Consider the following 19,404-nt stretch of genomic DNA (forward strand, 5'->3'; position numbering starts at 1 on the left):
GGAACTGGCTGGATGATTGCATTGAGAGGGTAGTGGTCAATGGCTCAATGTCCAGGTGGAGAGGGGTGACAAGAGGTGCCTCTCAGGGATCCATACTGGGACCGGTGCTGTTCAATATCTTCATTGATGACATAGACAGTGGAATCAAGTGCACCCTCAGCAAGTTTGCTGATGACACCAAGCTGAGTGGTGCGGTCGATGTGCCAGACGGACGGGATGTCATCCAGAGAGACCTGAACGAGCTAGAGAGGTGGGCCCAAGCAAACCTTATGAAGTTCAACAAGGCCAAGTGCAAGGTCCTACACTTGGGTGGGGACAACCCTCGTTATCCATCCAGGCTGGGGGATGAGGTGATAGAGAGCAGCCCTGCGGAAAAGGACTTGGGGGCACAGGTGGATGAAAAGCTGGACATGAGCCAACAATGTGCCCTAGCAGCCCTGTCCTGGTTTGAGGTAAAACAGAACCAACTTTCTGTTCAGTAATTTTACTTCTTAGATAAGCCTCTTCTAACTCTCTGAAATTAACAACATGTTGTGCCGAAAATGGTTCATTCTCCAAGTGATAAGACCAATGTTTACAGTTCATGCCAAGGAAGGCTACACAGAGAGGCTCTTGCTTACACTTACTGCTATAACAACCAAGGTCAGCTAATTTTGTTATTTGCCCCATTGGAGGGTTGGAAGCAGAAAAACGTAGAGGGGTCCCACCTTTGGGAAGAGCGGACAGGACAGGTGACCAAAAATTGACCAACAGGGTATTCCATCCCATCTGCCCCATGCTCCGTGTAAAAGCTGAGGGATCAAAGGGTCAGCTCTCTCTTCCTTCAATGTCTGATGTCTGAGGAGGACGCTGTCTGTTCATCTGCCTTTGATCCTGATCTGTGGGTTCCTGATTCCATCTGTGGAATCCAGTTCCCACCCGTTGCTGAGTCCAGTCTGGGACTTCCCCAGTGCCTGATGGTGACGTCATCCTGGGACCTTAATACAGTTTTGTACATACTGTATCTATTTCATTATTTCCTTTTTATTTTATTATTAATCTTTCATTAAAGTAGTTTAGTTTCTTCTAAACTCATAAATCTCTTTATCTCTCCTCCTCCTCTCTGTGTACGAGAGGTTATGGGGGGAAGCATCTGTCGCCGGCCATTGTCCAATTTGGCCAAAACCACGAGAAGCCCAGAAGGCCAATCGCATCCTGGGCTGCATCAAAAGAAGCGTGGCCAGCAGATCCAGAGAGGGGATTCTCCCCCTCTGCTCTGCTCTCGTGAGACCCCACCTGGAGCACTGTGTCCAGCTCTGGAGCCCTCAGCACAAGAAGGACATGGACCTGTTGGAGTGGGGCCAGAGGAGGCCAGAAAGATGATCCGAGGGCTGGAGCCCCTCTGCTGTGATGACAGGCTGAGAGAGCTGGGGGGGGTTCAGCCTGGAGAAGAGAAGGCTCCGGGGAGACCTTAGAGCCCCTTCCAGTCCCTAAAGGGGCTCCAGGAAAGCTGGGGAGGGGCTGTTTGCAAGGGCATGGAGCAATAGGACAAGGGGCAATGGTTATAAACTGGAGCAGGGCAGGTTTAAAGGAGACATGAGGAAGAAGTTCTTTACACTGAGGGTGGTGAGACACTGGCCCAGGTTGCCCAGAGAGGCGGTGGAGGCCCCATCCCTGGAGACATTCAAGGCCAGGCTGGATGAGGCTCTGAGCAACCCGATCTAGTTGAAGATGTCCCTGCTCTCTGCAGGGGAGTTGGACTAGGTGGCCTTTAGAGGTCCCTTCCAACCCAACATATTCTATGATTCTGTGATTCTACTTAGGCCACCAGCATCATCTCTGTGATAGCTGCCATGAGTCTCTAGAGAAGCGCAAGAACAGGGCAACAAGATGCTATAATTTCCATGAGAACCTTTTAGCCTTCTAATACCTTAAGCCGAGGGATTCTCTGGGCTGGATGTGGTTCCTGTCCTCCCTTGCCAGCTATTAAAACAGTAATAATAGTTTCTTGGCTATCTCAGGCTTTCCTGTATTCCGGGAAGCACATGCCATCATTTGTAGAAGCTCATAACTAGCAAGAGGTCTCCCACCATCAGGAGGCTAGAGTGGGGGGGCTGGCAAAGATCCTCCTGCTCTTCAGGGCTCCGTTTGACTAACGCTGCAAACTGCTGGCTGTGGCAGCTGAGCAGCAGCCTGCACCAAAGATTTCAGGGCTGAGAAGGCAAGGGGGAAGGTGCAGCAGCGGAGTTTGCTGCTATCCAGGAACCTGGAACCTGTAGGGTGTTAACCAGCTCCCATATCCCTGGGTTGATATGGCAGGATTTCCCCCGAGCACCAGGCTCCTGGCTCTGGTATCCAAAAGGTTTTCTGCCACTACAGCTCATTTTAGAAGCAGCGGTGGAATTGCTGAGGCTGTGGACAGGTAGGAGGCTCCCGATCCTCCTTGCTGTGATAACAGGAGGGAGTCTTTCCTAAGAGTCAGAGATATCAAACACCATCCTAGAAGATAGTTTGAGTTTTGCATACTTGGAAAGTGCTTTGGCTAGGCATGTGAAAAGACTTCAACTGGAAAAGGAAAATCCTTGATTGCTAAGAATCATTTTACTATGAAAAATTTTGAAAGAAATGAATGTTTTCGTAGGTTATTCAAATATGGAAAAAGAACCACAGGAAGCTCTGCTTGTGCCTCGGCTTCAGGGATGCGAAGAGGTTGAGGAAGGTCACTTTGTAGAGTGCAGCAAAAATACAGGAGAGCTGTCAGAGTGATTTCATATGGGAATAAAATGCAATCTCAAAGCTTTTGGGAGTGTGTGAAGAGCTAAAACACCTGCTAAGCATACCCTGCAGAGTACACCCAGGAAATGGTGTGTCTTCACTTCAGCTAAGGATGCGGGGAATTGGCACTGCAGGGATCAGGAGAAGCACAACCGTCTTACAGTGACAGTAACCAGGAAGGCTCCTTGACGCAGCAACATAGCCGGGTGCATGCTTGCTCCCAGAAGGTTGCAAAAAACATATCACAGGCTCTTAGAGATGCAATACCATCTACCAACACAAGGGGTTTGGAGCGTCTTTGAGGGGCTATCTGTTCCTTGAGCCCCGCACAGATGCCATACACCACTTTAGGCATATGGTACGGATGTGTACAAGGTGGTGTTGTCCTTGAAAATGAGGGGACGTTTGGCTTGATGGCCTTACGAGCGTTGCAATTGCTCTCAGAAAGGCAATGGGCCCAGAATAAACTTTCCTGCTTGAGCTGAGGTGCTGAGCACAGACACACACCCAGATGTGTTTGTGAGTCAGCAGGGCACGGCTCTTCAACACACTGCATTTCCTCTCCTGCTTGAAAGTGTGTGCTGCAGGGCACAGCATCATTTCTTCAGCACAGAGGAAGGGGCTCAGCCTCCCACAGAAGGTGCTCTGGAAGTCTGCAGTGGGGTTAGTCCAGGCTCCAGGCTGGGCCAGAGCGCAGAAGTCTACAGAGGGAAATGTCGGGAGCAGACGTTTTTATCAGGTATTTTCTACCAGTGGAAATGTGAAGTGTTGGAGACAAACACGATATGGAAAGGAAATGCCAGTACATACTATCTGCTTCTCACAGTAACTGTAGAGTCCACCCTCTGAGCACTGGCTGAGACAGAAACCAGCTCCCAACCAGAAACCAGGCTCTTCAGGCTGCGAGCAGCAGCCACCAGCACTCTCGCTCCCAGAGGACTTGCAGGGTCACTACCAAGCAGACCAGGAAAACCAGAACCAAAGTCAATCCTGGAGCGGCAGCTGTGCAGCAATGCCTTCCTAAATCTGTTCCAACAACCTCCCCAGCCTGCACGCTGCTGGAGTGAGATCACGTTTGGAGCTCCGGTTCAGCATGTTAGATAAGCTGAACAGATACGGAGGCTGGCATTTGAAAAATGGTGTTAACTGCACTCTCCAGCAGCACGGATGCACCAGCAAGTGGATGTGCTCTGCGTGTACCTGATGCATGACTTCCACTGCTGCTATCGACCCCTTTACACCAGAAGAGAGAGCATCTGCTTACAGCTGAGCGATGCATTTACCCCATCTCTCACATCTGCTCGCTCTTCCTGAGGAAAGAACTTGTCTTTCTAGTAACCTGCTCAGAAACTAAGACTTCGGAAGAGAAAATCATGCAAGAAGGGAACGCCTCTGTTGGTCTGAAAGACGGGGATATTGAATACATGCCTGGTTCGTTTGGGAGATGGATAAATGGAAAAGAATGAGCTCTTGTTATGTTTGGGGATTCACTTATTTCTCTCTCTGCTCAGGTTTTTTAAAGCAATGGGCGGTGTTGGGAAGCGGGTGCTTGGTCTCCAGGGAAATCCCCGCAGGCTGTCAGGCTTCTCTCCAGATCAGCTCAAAGGCTGATACCCCCTCTCACTCTGCACTCCTCAGGCAGGACACTTCAGTCCGCTCCCATTCTGCAGCCCAGGAGCGAGTCACGGAGAAAAAACAGCACCCATCAGAGGCAAAACCACCACAGTGTGCTGTGGGAGCCAGCGTGGCAGAGGCAGGGTGACAGCTCCAGCAGCAAAAGGAAGCCAGTGGCAGCAGGACCAGGCGCCGATAGCCACGAGCAAGAGCTGCGGGGCCCCTGTGCTGCACTCGTCAGGACACTGTGGCAAAAGGAACCGCGCTGATACCCAGCAGGACAGTGTTGAACTATTGTGGCTGAATTACCCAGGGGAACTGCTTGGTGTTCAATGGTGTAGTCCCTGGATTTAAACATGAATAGGTAGGGTCACGCAGAGAGGGATTTTCTTATTCTCTGACCATACGTAAATGCTGCAACATCTGGCAGACTTCCAGCTCTGCTGTTTCAGTTTCCTCTTGTGGGGCTGGCTCCTTGCTCCTCTGCACCCAGCCCAGCCTGGCCTCGCAGCTCATGGGCCTGGGGTGAGAGCGGGGCTCCAGCCATGAGGACGGCCGTGCCACATGTGCTGCCTTACAGAAATACCGCAGCCAAAACAACTCCAGCTCAGATTTGGCTTTTTAATGGCCATGTTGTGTTAACGGCCCTAGCCACACTGTGATCCACAAAGGCACCTGGACTTTCTTCCTCCTGTTATTTCCAGCCGAGGAACTTTCAGCTTCCAAGTTCTTTCAGTACACGAGTTTGTATTCTGCACTGTTTTATTTCTTCTGAATGAAACTCCCCACAATTGCTGTACCTGGGCCCTTCTCTGTACTTGCAGCCCCTTTCAATCTTGTATGCTGCATGATAAATTAACAGAATTATGTTGTTCTCTAAAACCAATTCCTCATGAACCTTTCTCCACCTCAATTCCTGTCCTGGTTTTAGCTGAGATAGAATTAATTTTCTTTCTAGCAGTTGTTGTGTTTTCAGATTTGATATGAAAGGAATGTCAATAATGCATATTGTTTTAGTTGTAGCTAAGTGATGTTTATACTATTCAAGGACTTTTTTCAGCTTCCCATAGAAGCTTGGAAGGAGCATAGACAGACCAATGCAATAGCCAGTGGCATATTCCCTACTATAGACGTCATGCTTGGTACAGAAATGGGGGTTAGCCGGGGTGGGGGAAATCCACAATCACTGCTCAGGTTGGGCAGGGCAACCAATTCACCAGGCAGTACGTGACTTACGTCTTGTATATTCTTTCACCATTATTTTCCTTTTCCATGATTGTTCTATTGTCTTTATCTCAACCCACAGTTTTTTTCCCCTTTTCTTTCCTTTCCTCCCTCTTCTCCCCACCCTCCTGGGAGGGAAGTGGGGGGTGGTGGAAGGATGCGAGCAAGAGGCCGTGTGGTCTTAGTTGCTGGCTGGGGTTAAACCACAACAATCTCCCTCCAAAAAATTGTCATCTTCTATTTAGCAAGGCCATGACCTACCTCATCATTCATACACATGGCTCTGAAAGTCAGGGAACTCTTCAAAACAGCCAGATTAACTTTCAATGAAGCAGCATTATGCTTTACCACATTTTTTCATGCCTTTTCCCCTGCCCTTCCCATATGCTTAGGGGAAAGGGGCTTGGCCAGGACACCAAGGCAGCGAGACTGAGACTTCACTGGCCAAGGAGGTGGAGAAGTCCCACATGCAGGGCCTGGTAGAGCTCCAGCTGCTGGTAAACTCCCAGGGAGCAGGTACACCTCCCTGTGTTTTCACAACGGTTGGCGGGGTAGAACTGGGGGGACATCTGCTGTCATTACCCGCTCTCTTCAGTGCTCGATGAAGCCTTTGGGATAAAGCAGCAGCTCCAACACGTATGTTTTACGCACTTACGTGTTTTCGGTGGAGATTCATAATGGAAGTATATAACATTTATACTCTAGGTTGCACAAAGCCTGTACCTAACTTCAGGGTAGCTTGGGGAGTTGAATTTATCCCAGACGGCTCTGACGAGTTTGTCAAGGCTGACGCTTTTCCTCACAAGGCGGCCACAGCAGGGCTACACAAAGCAGACGTTCTCCTCAGTGCGTGAAGCAGCAGCGACCCAGGGTCACTAGAACATACTGCGTTAACGCACAAATCTACTCTGCTAATCACCGAGAAAGGGGTCAGAGGGAGCACCGCTGGGCTTGTGCGGAATCCTCACTGCTTCTGGCAGGCAGTGCTTGAGCTCTCCGATCCCTAGTAAACGCTGACGATATAAAACTGTGACATACATAGTTTCTTATAAAGAAAACAAAACAAAACAAAAAAACCCAAACCACAACTCTCAAGGCTTTGTCCTTCCTCCTTTCAGAGGAGCAGCACCCGCGGGATGCCCGGGCCTCCCACCGCACCCCCAGGCCACCTCGGCACGGCCTCCTGCCGCGAACCACCCCCTCTCCACACCGGAGCCTCCCCCGGCCCTCACCGCCGCAGCGGGTAGGCCAACCGGAGCCGCGCCGGGCTGCCGCGGTGCTAGGGCCGCTTGGATGAGCCCTGGCCGCCGCTCAGCATCGGCTGCGCTAACGGACTGGCTCACCGGCACCGCCCGAGCCGCGGCTTCCCCTTCTCACCCGCCCCAGGGCCTCGGGCCTCCTCCCCAGCCTCCCCAGTCCCACAATGCCCTGCGCACCGCTGCCCCTTTAAGAGACGGTGGGCGGCACGAGCCGACGGCGGAGGACAAAGCCCGGCGCGGGGCCTGCGGCCCGCGCCGCGGTACCCGGATGGGCGGGGGCGCGCGCCCCGATTGGCCGCCGCGGGGCGGGGGGCGGATAACGGGGAGACAAAATGGAGTCGCGCTCTCTACCACTTACATAACGCGACCTCTCACCCCGCGCGCGGGGCAAGCCAGCTTGCCGCGCCGGCGGGCGGGGCGAGGCGGCGCGATTGGCGCGCCGCGCAGCCAATCGGAAGCCGGCAGCGGCGGCGGCCCGCCAGTAGGCTGCCGGGGCCGTGGGGGCGGGGGCGGCCCCTGCGGGGCGGGAGGCAGGTCGGGGTGCGCGCGGCGCGGCCGGGCCCGCCGCCCGCCCGGGAGGGGGAGGGGAATCTCCCGCCATTTTTCAATCCTGCTGCCCGGGTCCCGCCGCCGCTGGGGTCGTTGCGCGGATCCGCCGGCTCCGGGCGGGTCCCCGCCTCGTCCCGCTATGGCGCCGCTGCTGGGCCGCAAGCCCTTCCCGCTGGTCAAGCCGCTGCCGCCTGGGGAGCCGGGGGAGCGGTTCGTCATCCCACACACGCAAGAGGCCTTCCGCACCCGCGAGTATCCGCCCGGACTGGGGGACGGGGACAAGGCGGCGGGGGTGGGGGGAACGACACGGACTCCGGCGGCGCTGCTCTGCTGTCACCTGCCACGGCGGTCTCCCCCGCGCCGAGCAGGCCCGCTCTGCCGGGCACGGAACCGGCCTCCCGGGGGGCGGCGGGGCAGAACAAAGCTGCCGCGGGGCTGATCGGCTGCTTCGGCGCCGGCCCGTGAGGGGGGAGCCCGGCCCGGCCCTGGCGCTGGGGGGGGGGGGGGGGGGGCTGTTCCCCGAGAAGTTTGTGGCTCTGTTTAGAAGCGGTTCCCGGCAGACCCGAGGGGCAGCGAAGACGGCAGCTCCGCAGGGCAAGTGGGGGTGGTCTGAGGCCGTGGGAAGGGACTAACGTGTAAAGGCTGCCGGGAAGCGGGAGCCGGCTGTGTGTTCAGCAAATACCGGTAGATAGGGGTTGATTAATGCAGTTAGCGCAGGAGCAACTCTCGAGGGGGGCTGCAATAGCAATTTGTGGCGTGCGTCCCGTGGGTGAGGGGTGGCATTGAAACCAGAGACTCCTACAGGGAAGAGAATAAAATAATGACAGAGGTAGCTCGCCAGGGGAGAACCCAGGTTTTCAGTCTGACTGTAAGTATGTTCTTCTGGGCTGCTTTTGCATGAAAAGCGTTTTATTTTTTTATGATTCCACGGGAGTCGGTGTGTGACGGTCCTCGAGCGGCAGGAAGCGGAGGTGGGCCATGGCGGGCAACTGTCACAGGCGATGTGTAGCCACTGAGGCAGAACTACCAGTCGGGTCCCGTGTGGGACCGGAGGGGCCCGAGTTCTGTGCTGTAACCCGCAGGCTGCTCGTGCTGGAGGCTGGTTTGTTGTTTGTGTTACAAGGCTCAAAATCTGAGGAACTGAAGACTGAAGGAAGCACTGGAAGGGAGGCGGAAACGCACCTCGTTTATAGGAACATACCTCAGAGATCTTGGTGGCGTGGAAGACAAAGGAACTCCAGAACTTATGCAGACCCCTGTATTGGAGAGTGTCTTATTACTTCAGTATGCAGAACAACCGGTGAAAACCCCTAGGAAGGATTAGGTAGCTTTTGAAGAGGAAGTGCCTATCTGAATGCGGATAGACATTGCTAATGCATTCAGCCCTATAAAATGAGGTTGTGTAGAGTGTTAGATACTTGCTTTTTAACAGTATTTTAAAGCGTTCAGTCTGTGACTCAAAAACCTGCTGTTCTGCTGTGTGCAAACTGAAAGTAGCTCAGTCATCCATCTGACCGGGCAAAGACCTGTTCTCTCTCTTGCCCTGTGAGGAACAATCAGTGATCAAAAAGACAGAGCTTAAGCCTAATTACTAGGTTTGTAAAAGAAGATGTGGCTTTAAGGTTTGTTTACCTTGTAGGAACAGCACAGGGGAGTTACTGGGCACCTTTTGAGAGCACCAGTCTGTTGGTGTGGCTGTTGTGGGTCTGTGAGTAGATGTAGGAGATGTTTCTGCAGACACATGGATGGTATTAACATTAAGGAAGAAAAGTGACGGTTTCTCATCCTCGGAGGGGATGGCATTAGCTGCAGGGTCAGAATGAAAGAGGAAACCACTGAGGTTCTAGAGAGGTGTGCTTCTCCTGGAGAAAGTACAGCATGGGCTGCCGTGGGAGGCGGACAGCCTAGCATGTTCTAGAAAGTTCATCTTGGCAGATAGGTGTCATGAAGCTAAAAAGAGAAACTAAGTAATGTTGGGTTTCTGTCTTGCTGCTTTGGCCGTGTACAAGCTAGGCAAAAAGTGGAACAGAAAATTGCAAATGAGTCAGTAAGTTGAAGAGAGATTTTACCTAAGCAAGACTTGGAGGGGTTTTTTTTGGTCACTTTTGGTTATCCTAGATAGTGCAGAGGAATGGCTTTTGTGGATAGGAATGGCTGCAGAGGGGCTGTGTCAAGAAGTACCCTAGTCCTTGACCAGAGCAGCGATCAGTGTTGTTTATGCTGAAGCCTGGCAGAATATGATCTCTTGGACTTTCCTTTTTCCACCTTGAAAAACTATTGTTCAGCTCTTCCCCTAAAGGGTGTGCAGGTTCTTATTCTGCCCAGCAACGAATGAAGTATTTGAAAGACATAAGAAGTTCTTAAGACTCCTTTTTTTTGTTTGTTTGTTTTGGGGATTTTTGTTAGGATTTGCAGCTGTAGATTGGCTTGAACAAAAAGTGCGATTGGGGTATTGTATATGAGGAGAGACATCTGCCCCATGGACCTGTGTTAAGAAAGTGTCCAGAAGCAGTGGACAGATGGATAAGCTGGTGATGAGAGCTCAGGTGTTTATTTGGATCTGACATTTCTCTGTATCTTTATGTGGCTTCCTTTGACTGCCAAATACCCCTAGAATCTTTTAAGAGAAACCATGGTGTGTGGAGCCTGTTGTGTCCTGGCTTGTGCCCCGGTGAAGCCTTGGGCTTCTGGTGTCTGACTCAGAGTGAGCCTTGCTAATTGTGTGGGGATGGCAGACGGCTGGGCAGGCCGCGATAGACTTGTCCTTGAAGGAGCTCTGTAGGTCTGCTCTGAGATACGTGAGGTGTCAGGCAAATGCTTCATGTGTGGTACGCGCTTTCAGGTTTATGTTACCTGTGCCCCTGGTCTGCGGCACATGTACTGAGCATTTGGAGTCTACCAAACACCAGATTTGTTCCCTGGTGAGCAGGTCATCTCTTCCGTTAGCGGGTAGGACTGCTAAAGTGTGTGTTCTGCTCTACCGGCTGCAGTTCAGAAAACCATGCTGCCAGCTCAAGCGAGGTGCTTGGTTCAGAGAGCTAACCAACCTGGGCTCATGAGATGGTGCTAGTCCAGCCAAAGCTTTCCTTGAGCCATCAGTGTACGGTTTTGGGAAGCTATGTTGCTTTGCTCCCTAGATAAAAGCTTGCTGTCTGTCTTTGGTTAGTGTTTTTGTATGGTAAGTAGCACAGAGAACATGAGGAACCGGGCTGTGTTTGGCATGCAAGTTAAAGGCTGGCGTTCACATCTTCATCTGTGATACCGGCCAGTTAAACTTTGGCTGAAAGATGGCAGCACCAAAGCAGGGTCGTGTCACACCCTAGTTCCAGGAAAACTTTGCCACCCACCCAGGGCCTAACGTCTTATAAATGTACTGACCTTCCTGGTAAGCTTGTCGTCTTAGCTAATACCAGTGGGAACAATTAAAATGCTCAAGCTATTTTGGAGTTGATACTCATTTCTGTGAGAGCATCAATAACCCAGGAAGAAGTAAACTCTATCCACTTAACAGTCATCTTGTGCAGTGGTTAGCTTGTTTACTTTTAAACATTTTTCTTTAAAAGAGTCCCTTTTTTTAAATGTAATTGTTTTTTTGCCTTTCAACATTGTGTTCTTCAGTGTGATGCAAACAGATGTGATGTATTAACTGTTACACAGTGGGTAGTCATCTGTTTATTTAACATATGTGTTATTCATGGTTTTTTTGGGAATGCTCACAAGTAGCTGGTGTCCAGGGTTTTTTATTTATTACTGTGTTGGGAATTTGTGGCAATGGCAGTTCCAACTGTGTAGAGAGATGGGTTGGTTATGGCATACCAGTAAGCCCTTGCTTGTAGTCCTGAACAGTCTGAAATTTGTTGGGTTTGTTTCCAGCCTGCATAGAAAGGACAAATAGTGTATGTGTAGTGGAAAGTTTGAGCTATAGTAAACTTTGCAAAAACATTTTGTGTTTGACTTTGTGCTGGCCCCAGGATTTCAAAGCAGGACCTGACCTGGGAGCTTGTGGCAGAGCACAAAGGCAGGATGGGCACTGCGGGCATGAGTTTTGAGTGCTGGTGAAGGAATGTGGCCAGGGGTCAGCGTTAGATGAGCTGACCGGCTGTAGGTGGAATTAAATTGCATTGGAGAGGCAGAGTGGAGCTGGACAGGGAAGTTGCTCTACCTGCCCCTTTTAAATTTGGTGTTGATCTGAAAAATATGGATCCTGATATAGTGGGATTGAGCTTGTGCTCATAGGTGTGTACAAGGAGGGGAAAACTCATAGGGAAATTTCTTGTGGATCTTCCTGTCGATATGGGTAATGGTGTGAGGAAAAAACCTATCTTTCAGTTATTTTTCAACTGGAGATCAGCATTTATTTGCTCCCCTTGCTGAAAGGGAAGGAATCTCCTCACAGGGCTAAGAAAGTTAAGTTGATAAACGCAGAAGGAAGGTAGACCGTAATTTTACTTCCCAGCGGTATCTCAAATATTTATTTAGACTACTGAAGGTTTATTAAGACAATGTGCTGAACCCTTAAGAATTGTGTCCTTCCTTTAGCACTTGTGTTATGGCAGCTGCAGGTCCTTCATATCTAGGTGGTGTCCAGGGACACGCGAGAAGGGCTGGGGCAGAGTGGAGGTGGACTTGCTGAATGAAGCTGAACACTGCTCCTGCTTGTGCATTTAGGCTCTTGTCTATGGCAGTGATTTGCTTTTAACTCATATTGTGGGAGAGGAATAGCATTATGATTGCAGTGGAGTCATTATTAATGTTTAATTGCTGTAAATACAAGGAGGACTCCTGGTTTCTTGTTTGATTCCCCCCTCCCTGACACCACTAATCCCGCCCCCCCCCCGCCTTTTATCTTAGTATCACTACAAAATATGTTAAAATCACACTTCTCTTCTGGTTGGCGGTGCTCTGCAGATGAGTTCCTCTGTAAGCTGTGGTTACTCCTTGCCACTGCCTCTCAGCAGTGATGGCACTTCCTGCCCCTGCCCTGTAGCACCTCTCCTTTCTGTGGAAACTTAAGTATCTTTGAAACCTCAGGGAGGGGTTAGAACTGGCCAGAGGGCTCAAAACTTATCTGGGGGATGACTTGTCAGATCACTGTTGATCTGCCGAAGAGCCGGAGACTCCACAAGCAGGGAAAGTTGAGGAACTGTGGGATTTCTCCTTGGTTTCGAGATCTGCTCCAGGCAGAGGGAGTACTGTCAGCAGCGGCAGCTCCTCTGGAGGTGGCTCTGTTCCTGGCTTATATTCTTGCAGAGCACCGGTTGCTGTGTTGTGAGATACCTGTCTATCAATGTCCACAGTGCAGCTTCCGTACCTTGTTGCGCTTTACCTCAGGGCTTGTGAGGAAATGAGGCTTTGGAGTTGTAATTTGTCTTCCTAATAGGAATCTTGGAAAAAAAACAACCAAACAACAAACCAACAACGAATAATAATGAAAATAGGTTAGTTGCGCTAAAATTTTCTTGAAACACAAAGCATATGCAGGATACGATGAGCTATTTGCGGTGGCTGGAGACTCTGCCTTCGCAGGAGCATGGAGCAATCTGTTTGTTTCCCACAGAGACTCTCATAACTAGCACTTGTGCTGCAGCAGGCTGAGCTACTGGAGTTGTTACAAGTGTGCTTTGTACTCTGCGCCTGCTTTTCTGCTGGAGAGCATGCTGATGGAGAAGGGAAGATGCTTTTCCTGCCTCTCTGTTATAATTTCTCCGCTTAAATTACCATCAGTAAGCATATGGCAACTTAAGCAGGCTGCCACAGGGTAAATTGGTATGAATTTACACCGTGCTAGCTTTTCTGATAATTGTGCCTGTACACGTTCTATCCACAGAAAGCATGAAGTAGCTTATATCTTTTTTCACTGACAGTGAATTGCCGCTTAGGTGCAATGTGTAGAGCATAGACACAGATGCTTACAGCAGAGTAGCTAATGCTGTAATTCATAATGCTGTCTGCACCGCGGTGCCTCACCTGTGCACCCATTAATCTGAACGGCCAGAATAAGGTAACCTTGAGGGTGGTTTTGGTGCGGGAAGCAGGTGATGTGGTTGGTGCGAAAGGTCGTAATGTTATGCTAATGCAGGAGGCTGCTCTTGTTGGAAACGAAATGAAAGGTGGCCTTTCTAGTCATTCCAGTTTCAGAGCTTTTGGATTTTTTACTCAAAAGACTGGGTGCACTGAGTAGACTGGTAATTTGCATTTAGAGTTTGTAACACCACCCTAGGGCACTAGTAGTAGTAGTAGTTCCCCAGCGGTTATTTAGCAGTAGTCCATGCCACATCTCCCGCATGTGTCTGTGGTGTTGTTTGTGCTGTTTTCCAATGAATCAGACTGGAAAAGCTGAGGAGTAACTTAGCTATGCCGCAAAACGTTCAGCTGAAGTGACAGTGGTGTGGCACCTTCTGTACGCCAGTGTGCATTCCAGAAGTAAGGCTTTAATTGAATTTGATGGTCTTGTGCCACTGTGATGACGCTCTCCACTGTGCAAATCCTGTTTTCTTGAGCTGCCACTTCTCCAGAGAATATGAAGCACGTTTAGAGAGATACAGCGAGCGAATATGGACGTGCAAGAGCACAGGAAGCAGCCAGCTGACGCACAAAGAAGCTTGGGAGGAGGAGCAGGAAGTTGCCGAGCTGTAAGTACCAGTGAAGAAATTGGTATGTGTCTGTCTATAGGCATTGGGGCAGAAGGGTGGACTTGGGAATGATACGTGATTGCTGGTTTATGAGGTGAGGTGAGGAGCTTTTTTGCTGGGTGTAAGGAGTTGTGGGAATTCCGGAGTTGAAAGCAAATGAAATCCAAATTTGATGCCATCACTAATGCAGTTGAGTAATGTACTTATTTAGTGCTGTATCTTGGTATTACTTGAACCAAAATAGTTCAGCATGTGGTACTTGGCATATTTTAAAGCCCCTTGAGTAACAGGAATTTTTCAGAGGAGGGGAAAAAATAAATCTTGAAGGAGCTAAAGTAAAAATACAGTAAAAAGAGGCCGTTGAAGTGTTTCATGTCAGCCACGTCCTCAGCCGTAGTTCTTTCTTCCAGATCTGCACTGGAATCGGTTGTTGTACTAAATAAAATTATTTTGGAGTGAGATTTTGGGGATCTGCTCTGTTCAGTGCTCTGTTCAGACCACCACTGTTCCTCTGGGCTGCCGTGACCCTGCCCTCCCCTCCAGCGCACGGCACAGGCCTGTGATCCTGGGCTGGGATCCGGCACGACCCTTGCCGTAGAAATGAATTTTCTGTAAAGGTGTGAGTCCTTGGTTCAACCAACGTATTTTTGGTTTGATTACCTTTTTATTACTTTGTGATTACCAAATCGTAGAAATTATGCCAAACAAATGTCATTCTCTGTTCTGTGAACCGATCCCTTGGACTTCTGTGACTTTTTTTTCCCCTGGATTTAAACTGGGGAGCTTGTCAGCAGTGCTGCCTAAGAGGTGGCATTTTCTGCTGCTGATTTCATGAAGAATCCATGTTTCTGATTCATTGGCAAAAGAGTTAATAGCCTTAGCCTAAGGAGAAAAGCCCCATCATTTGAGGTTGAACACATCCTTAAAAGCAACAAATAAGAAACCTATTTGCTAATAGTCCTGATTTCTGTGAGGTTTGAAGTACTACTGCCTTCGTTCTTTCTTCCTTAGTGTACCTGTGTGAGAGGCGGGTGCAGAGCCAGCTCCGTAAAATTATAATCCTGAGTCAAAAACCACTGGTCTAGTGTTGCTTGCTTTTGGTTAACAATGTTGGATTGGTTGGCCGCTTCTGAAAACATTCAGAAATGTAAATGGAAGTGGAATGGACTAAGTGGAAGATTTCTCAGTAACAAATTTTGCTACAGTCTTTCTAAATTTGGGGGGTGGGGGGGCAGGGAAAAGACTCTCTGAAATGAGATTTTGGTCTTGCTTCTTTGAAACGGCATTAAAAGCTTCCCAAGCAATTTGCTGGCTGCTTTAATACCTGAGACTAGCCTGAATAAAAAAAGTTCATTTAGGTATTTTGCTAAAGGGATACATTTGTTCATGGCAGTTGTAGAACAGCAAATATAGCTGAGGATTGTCAGCAACGGATTCCTGAGTCTAGGAAGCTGAAAGGGTTTTGGAAAAGTGGAGTATTTTGTTCCTCCTTACAGTAACTTGAAATGGACTTTACTTTTTAGCCAGAAAGCTTTATGCAGTATATTTCTTAGTACTCCTATCAGCTATCTGACCTGATCTTTTAGAAAGGAAATCAGTCAAGTAAATTTGTAACAGTCCTTTCTCTTTGGATAAAAAAATTTGAAGATCATGACATGGTGAAACACACAAAATATTTTTCTCTGGAAAGATGATTTGATTGTGTAAGAAGACAGAGGCAGGCTTTACTGTGTTAGCCGTCTGTTTGGGAAGAAGAAAATGCAAAATGTTCATCAGCAGTATGTTATTGTTGGAAGCAAAAATCTTAAAGTAACAAGCCCCAGAATGATGACATAGTTTTGGTATATATTTAACATCTAATAGAGAGGTGGTAATAACCGGCAAGGGTTCACCATCAGCGCTGCTCTTCCAGAACGCTTAATGGTGTTCCTTCTGGGAAGGACAAGTACAATTTGTATTGTCATGCCAATTAACACTTTGGGGGGAGGGCAGGGAAAAGCCCTTGGATGTTTGCATGCTAATGGGGCATCTGCCTCAAACATTGTCCTGGCTGTGCGAGTTCTCCGAATTGCGAAATGGGAGGCTACTTACTTTGCATTTTGACTTTTATTCCCTGGATAATGAAAACTTCTCGTGTGCTTGCTCAGCTTGAAGGAGGAGTTCCCCATCTGGTATGAGAAACTGGTACTGGAAATAGTCCACCACAACACTGTATCTTTGGAAAAGTTGGTGGATGCAGCTTGGCTGGAGATCATGACAAAATTTGCAGTGGGAGAAGAGTGTGACTTTGAGGTGAGGTTCTGTTTTCCGTTTGAACCCGTGCTTTTGCACAGAGCTAATTTTGGATAACTAAAGGCAGTAGATGGGAAGAATATGTTAGCCACTGACATTATCACATAGATGGTGAGAATTTCTTTTCTGTAGAATCCCAGTGACAGCACCGGCTTTTGAATGCAAACTGGTTCCATGAGCAAAAGCACGTGGATGACCCACGCTGATGGCAAGAGAAAAATGACTGTGTGCGTGGGGAAATAGAGATACGTTTGTTATACTGCTTAAATATGTGATGGTCTGTGTATATATTTAAATATATATAAAAATACATATTTTAATTAAAAGAACGTATAAATTATAATCTGCTGTAATCCTTTCACCCAGCATGTTCCCAGAAGCCAATGTAGCTTGAAGTCTACTGCTTGCAAATCTCTAACAATGCTCTGATGATGAGAAAATTGCCTCCAAAACTGGGAATGACGGGGGGAACTCAAAATTGTTAAAAATAAGGGAAAGTTCTAAAACGTTCTCTGTTCGCGGTCTGTTTATGCCATATTCTCTCAACTGGGGCTCCTGAGAGAGCATGCTTGCACCTTGCACACACACTCTTTCCTTTGGCTGAGAAAGCAGCATTATTAGACACTGGACAAACTTGGGGATCAGCAGTTCTCTCGTTCTTAGCAATTTGTACAGAACTTCCCGGTAGCAGTAGTAGAAAGTTACCCTGTAATTGTTTCATGAGAGGGATCATGAGCTTCTCTCAAGGAGGATGTCAGTTGAGTGTTTTGCCAAATTGGGGTTTGTAGGTTGTCTTAGCTGCTTTTTTTCCTTCCTTGTAGTGTTAAAGCTCACTAGTTCACATGTCTTGCTCAGGTTTGGTTTTCATCAATATTTCCATGCAGGTTGGTAAGCAGAAAATGTTGCCCGTGAAAGTTGTGAAAATACATCCCCTGGAGAAAGCTGATGAAGAGGCCTCGGAAAAGAAATCTGATGGAGCCTGTGATTCCCCATCCAGTGACAAGGAGAACTCCAGCCAGGCAGCCCAGGAAAACCAGAAGGAAGCTGTCCTGAAGGAGGACGACAACAGAAGGGAAAGTATGAGTAAGTAGTAAGACAGCATGCCTGCAGGTAGCACCTGCAAGTGAATATTTGAATTTACGTGCATCTTGGGCCTGGGCTGTGAATGTTGTGTGTGACGGTTAAACAGTGTTATGGGATGGAAATCCTGACATTGTCATTGTTAGTGTGCAGCTTTGGTGGCATCAGTACTGTTGGCTTTCAACTGTTTTAAAGCCGAAAATGTGCTGTCATTCTAAGGTGTAATACCAAAAGCTATGCATGAAATGTATAAGCTTCGAAAACAAAACAAGTATATTTAAAAAAAAAGGGGGGGGGAGAGGGGACAAACAGCAATGATTCATGCAGAATCATAAAGTTCTGATGTGATGTTCATCCTCAGAACAAAAATTGCTAGTTCTAAAGCCTGTTCTGTAGTCAGAGACAAGCTCTAATTCTCTCTCATGTCGCCAGTTGACATAAAAAACAAGAGTGGTTTTTTTTTTTCTTTTATTTTAGTTTATCCCCTTTTCACTTCTCAAATGCTGAGACAAAATTCATGCAGAAAAATGCATACTAATTTTTTTTCTAACAGTTCAAAATAAAACCTGCTTGGAAACATTGTTCCCCTCTTTCATATCTGTTCTGCTGTGCTGCAGAACTAAACAGTGGATGTCCAAGGCTTTTCTTGACTCTTAGAAGATACTGTCGAAAGAGGGGGTAAAAAAATAGTTTTATGTCCTGTGTAACTTCTTAAAAATGGAACGATAAGATTCTTTAAAAGATATTTCAATAAGTATTTTAAAACAAAGGGGAAAAAAAAAAACCCAACCCCACAGCGTAGATCCAATCCGGATAGCTTAACTTTACAGGCACATAAATGCAATAAACTGTTTACATTTGTAAACAGCCACTCCAGCATCTGGGGAGGGTGTATATAGCCTCCTCTAATGTGGAGAATAGGAAACTTGGAAAACAGCTTGGCAAACTAATAGCAACATCAGGAGTGGAAAACAAGTTATATATATCAAGCTCTAGTCCTAAGCTTAATAATTGTCAACTGTTTCTGATTGGTACTGGAAAAAGTTATGAGCTGTTTTGATTTCATTACAGTATAACCAGGAAGGAAAAAAGTGTTGCAGAAATGATCTGGCCTTATCCTTTAGAACAGTAGTTAGGAGAGGGGCTAATGCATGCACTCTTTTTTGTTTGTTTTTGAGTGGTAGTTCTCTCAAACTACCTCATAAAAGGCATGGGAAGTACTTTTTACTTTAGAAATGCTCACTGGCCAAATTTACAGCAGCATTTTTGGGCTTGGGTGTTTAGTGAAGTCTACCATAATATTTTGTTCATTGGTGTGCGGTATTTAACCAGCTGTGGTCAGCTGTGCTCTTGCTGACACTGCCAGTGTGGCGCTCTGTGGTTGGAAGAATGCTGCAGGAATGGGGATTCCTGCGCCTTTTCCAGTCTCTGACTGGGCTGGTTATCTGGTCTGTGTTTAGTCATCTCTCTAAACTGTGACTGTCCTACCCTTTTTGTAAAAGAGGAACGGAACCTCAGCACTTTCAAATCAAAGAAGCTGGCAGAGTCATAACATAATCAGTAAATGCAGTAAGGGCTCATTCTTTTGACTCTTCTCCTTGCACATACGCGTTTATTAAAAGGATATTTTATTGCTAATGCAATATTCTGTGTTATAATAGAACATAGTTTCAGAGTAAACTCATTCCTGAATCTATATTCCAGAGTCCATTAAAATAACTCCGTAGCATTTGTTATGTTTATACAGCATATTACAGAAGTAGTAAAGACTTGCTTTCATTGAGTGGGCCCGGGCCCTGAACTGCACCTGCAGGAGGCTGTGTGCAGCATCTGGAGATGTCTGGCCACACTGACTTTGACTTTTTCTTTCTAATAATTTGCATACTTGACCACTGGCAATACGGGTTGAGGTCACTGTGCAAGATTGAGCATTTAGAAGCAGTAACAGGTTCTACGTAACAGTGTGTGACGGACGAGCTGTATCTTTCTGTGCGCACACG

General features: G+C 48.0%; 1 protein-coding gene across 2 annotated transcripts in view; it reads left to right on the forward strand.

Moving 5' to 3' along the window:
• The first annotated feature begins 7,358 nt into the window (after positions 1-7,358).
• Positions 7,359-19,404, forward strand: part of BAZ1B (bromodomain adjacent to zinc finger domain 1B) — a 50,980-nt gene continuing 38,934 nt past the window's right edge. For both annotated transcript variants that reach the window (XM_063341954.1, XM_063341955.1), the window contains exons 1-4: positions 7,359-7,652; positions 13,916-14,032; positions 16,180-16,324; positions 17,209-17,407. In XM_063341954.1, coding sequence (XP_063198024.1) covers positions 7,540-7,652; positions 13,916-14,032; positions 16,180-16,324; positions 17,209-17,407 — 574 coding nt within the window. In that variant the 5' untranslated portion in view covers positions 7,359-7,539. The remainder of the gene's footprint in view (positions 7,653-13,915; positions 14,033-16,179; positions 16,325-17,208; positions 17,408-19,404) is intronic.

The sequence above is a fragment of the Chroicocephalus ridibundus genome, chromosome 7 (assembly GCF_963924245.1).
Source record: "Chroicocephalus ridibundus chromosome 7, bChrRid1.1, whole genome shotgun sequence".
Lineage (NCBI taxonomy): Eukaryota > Metazoa > Chordata > Aves > Charadriiformes > Laridae > Chroicocephalus > Chroicocephalus ridibundus.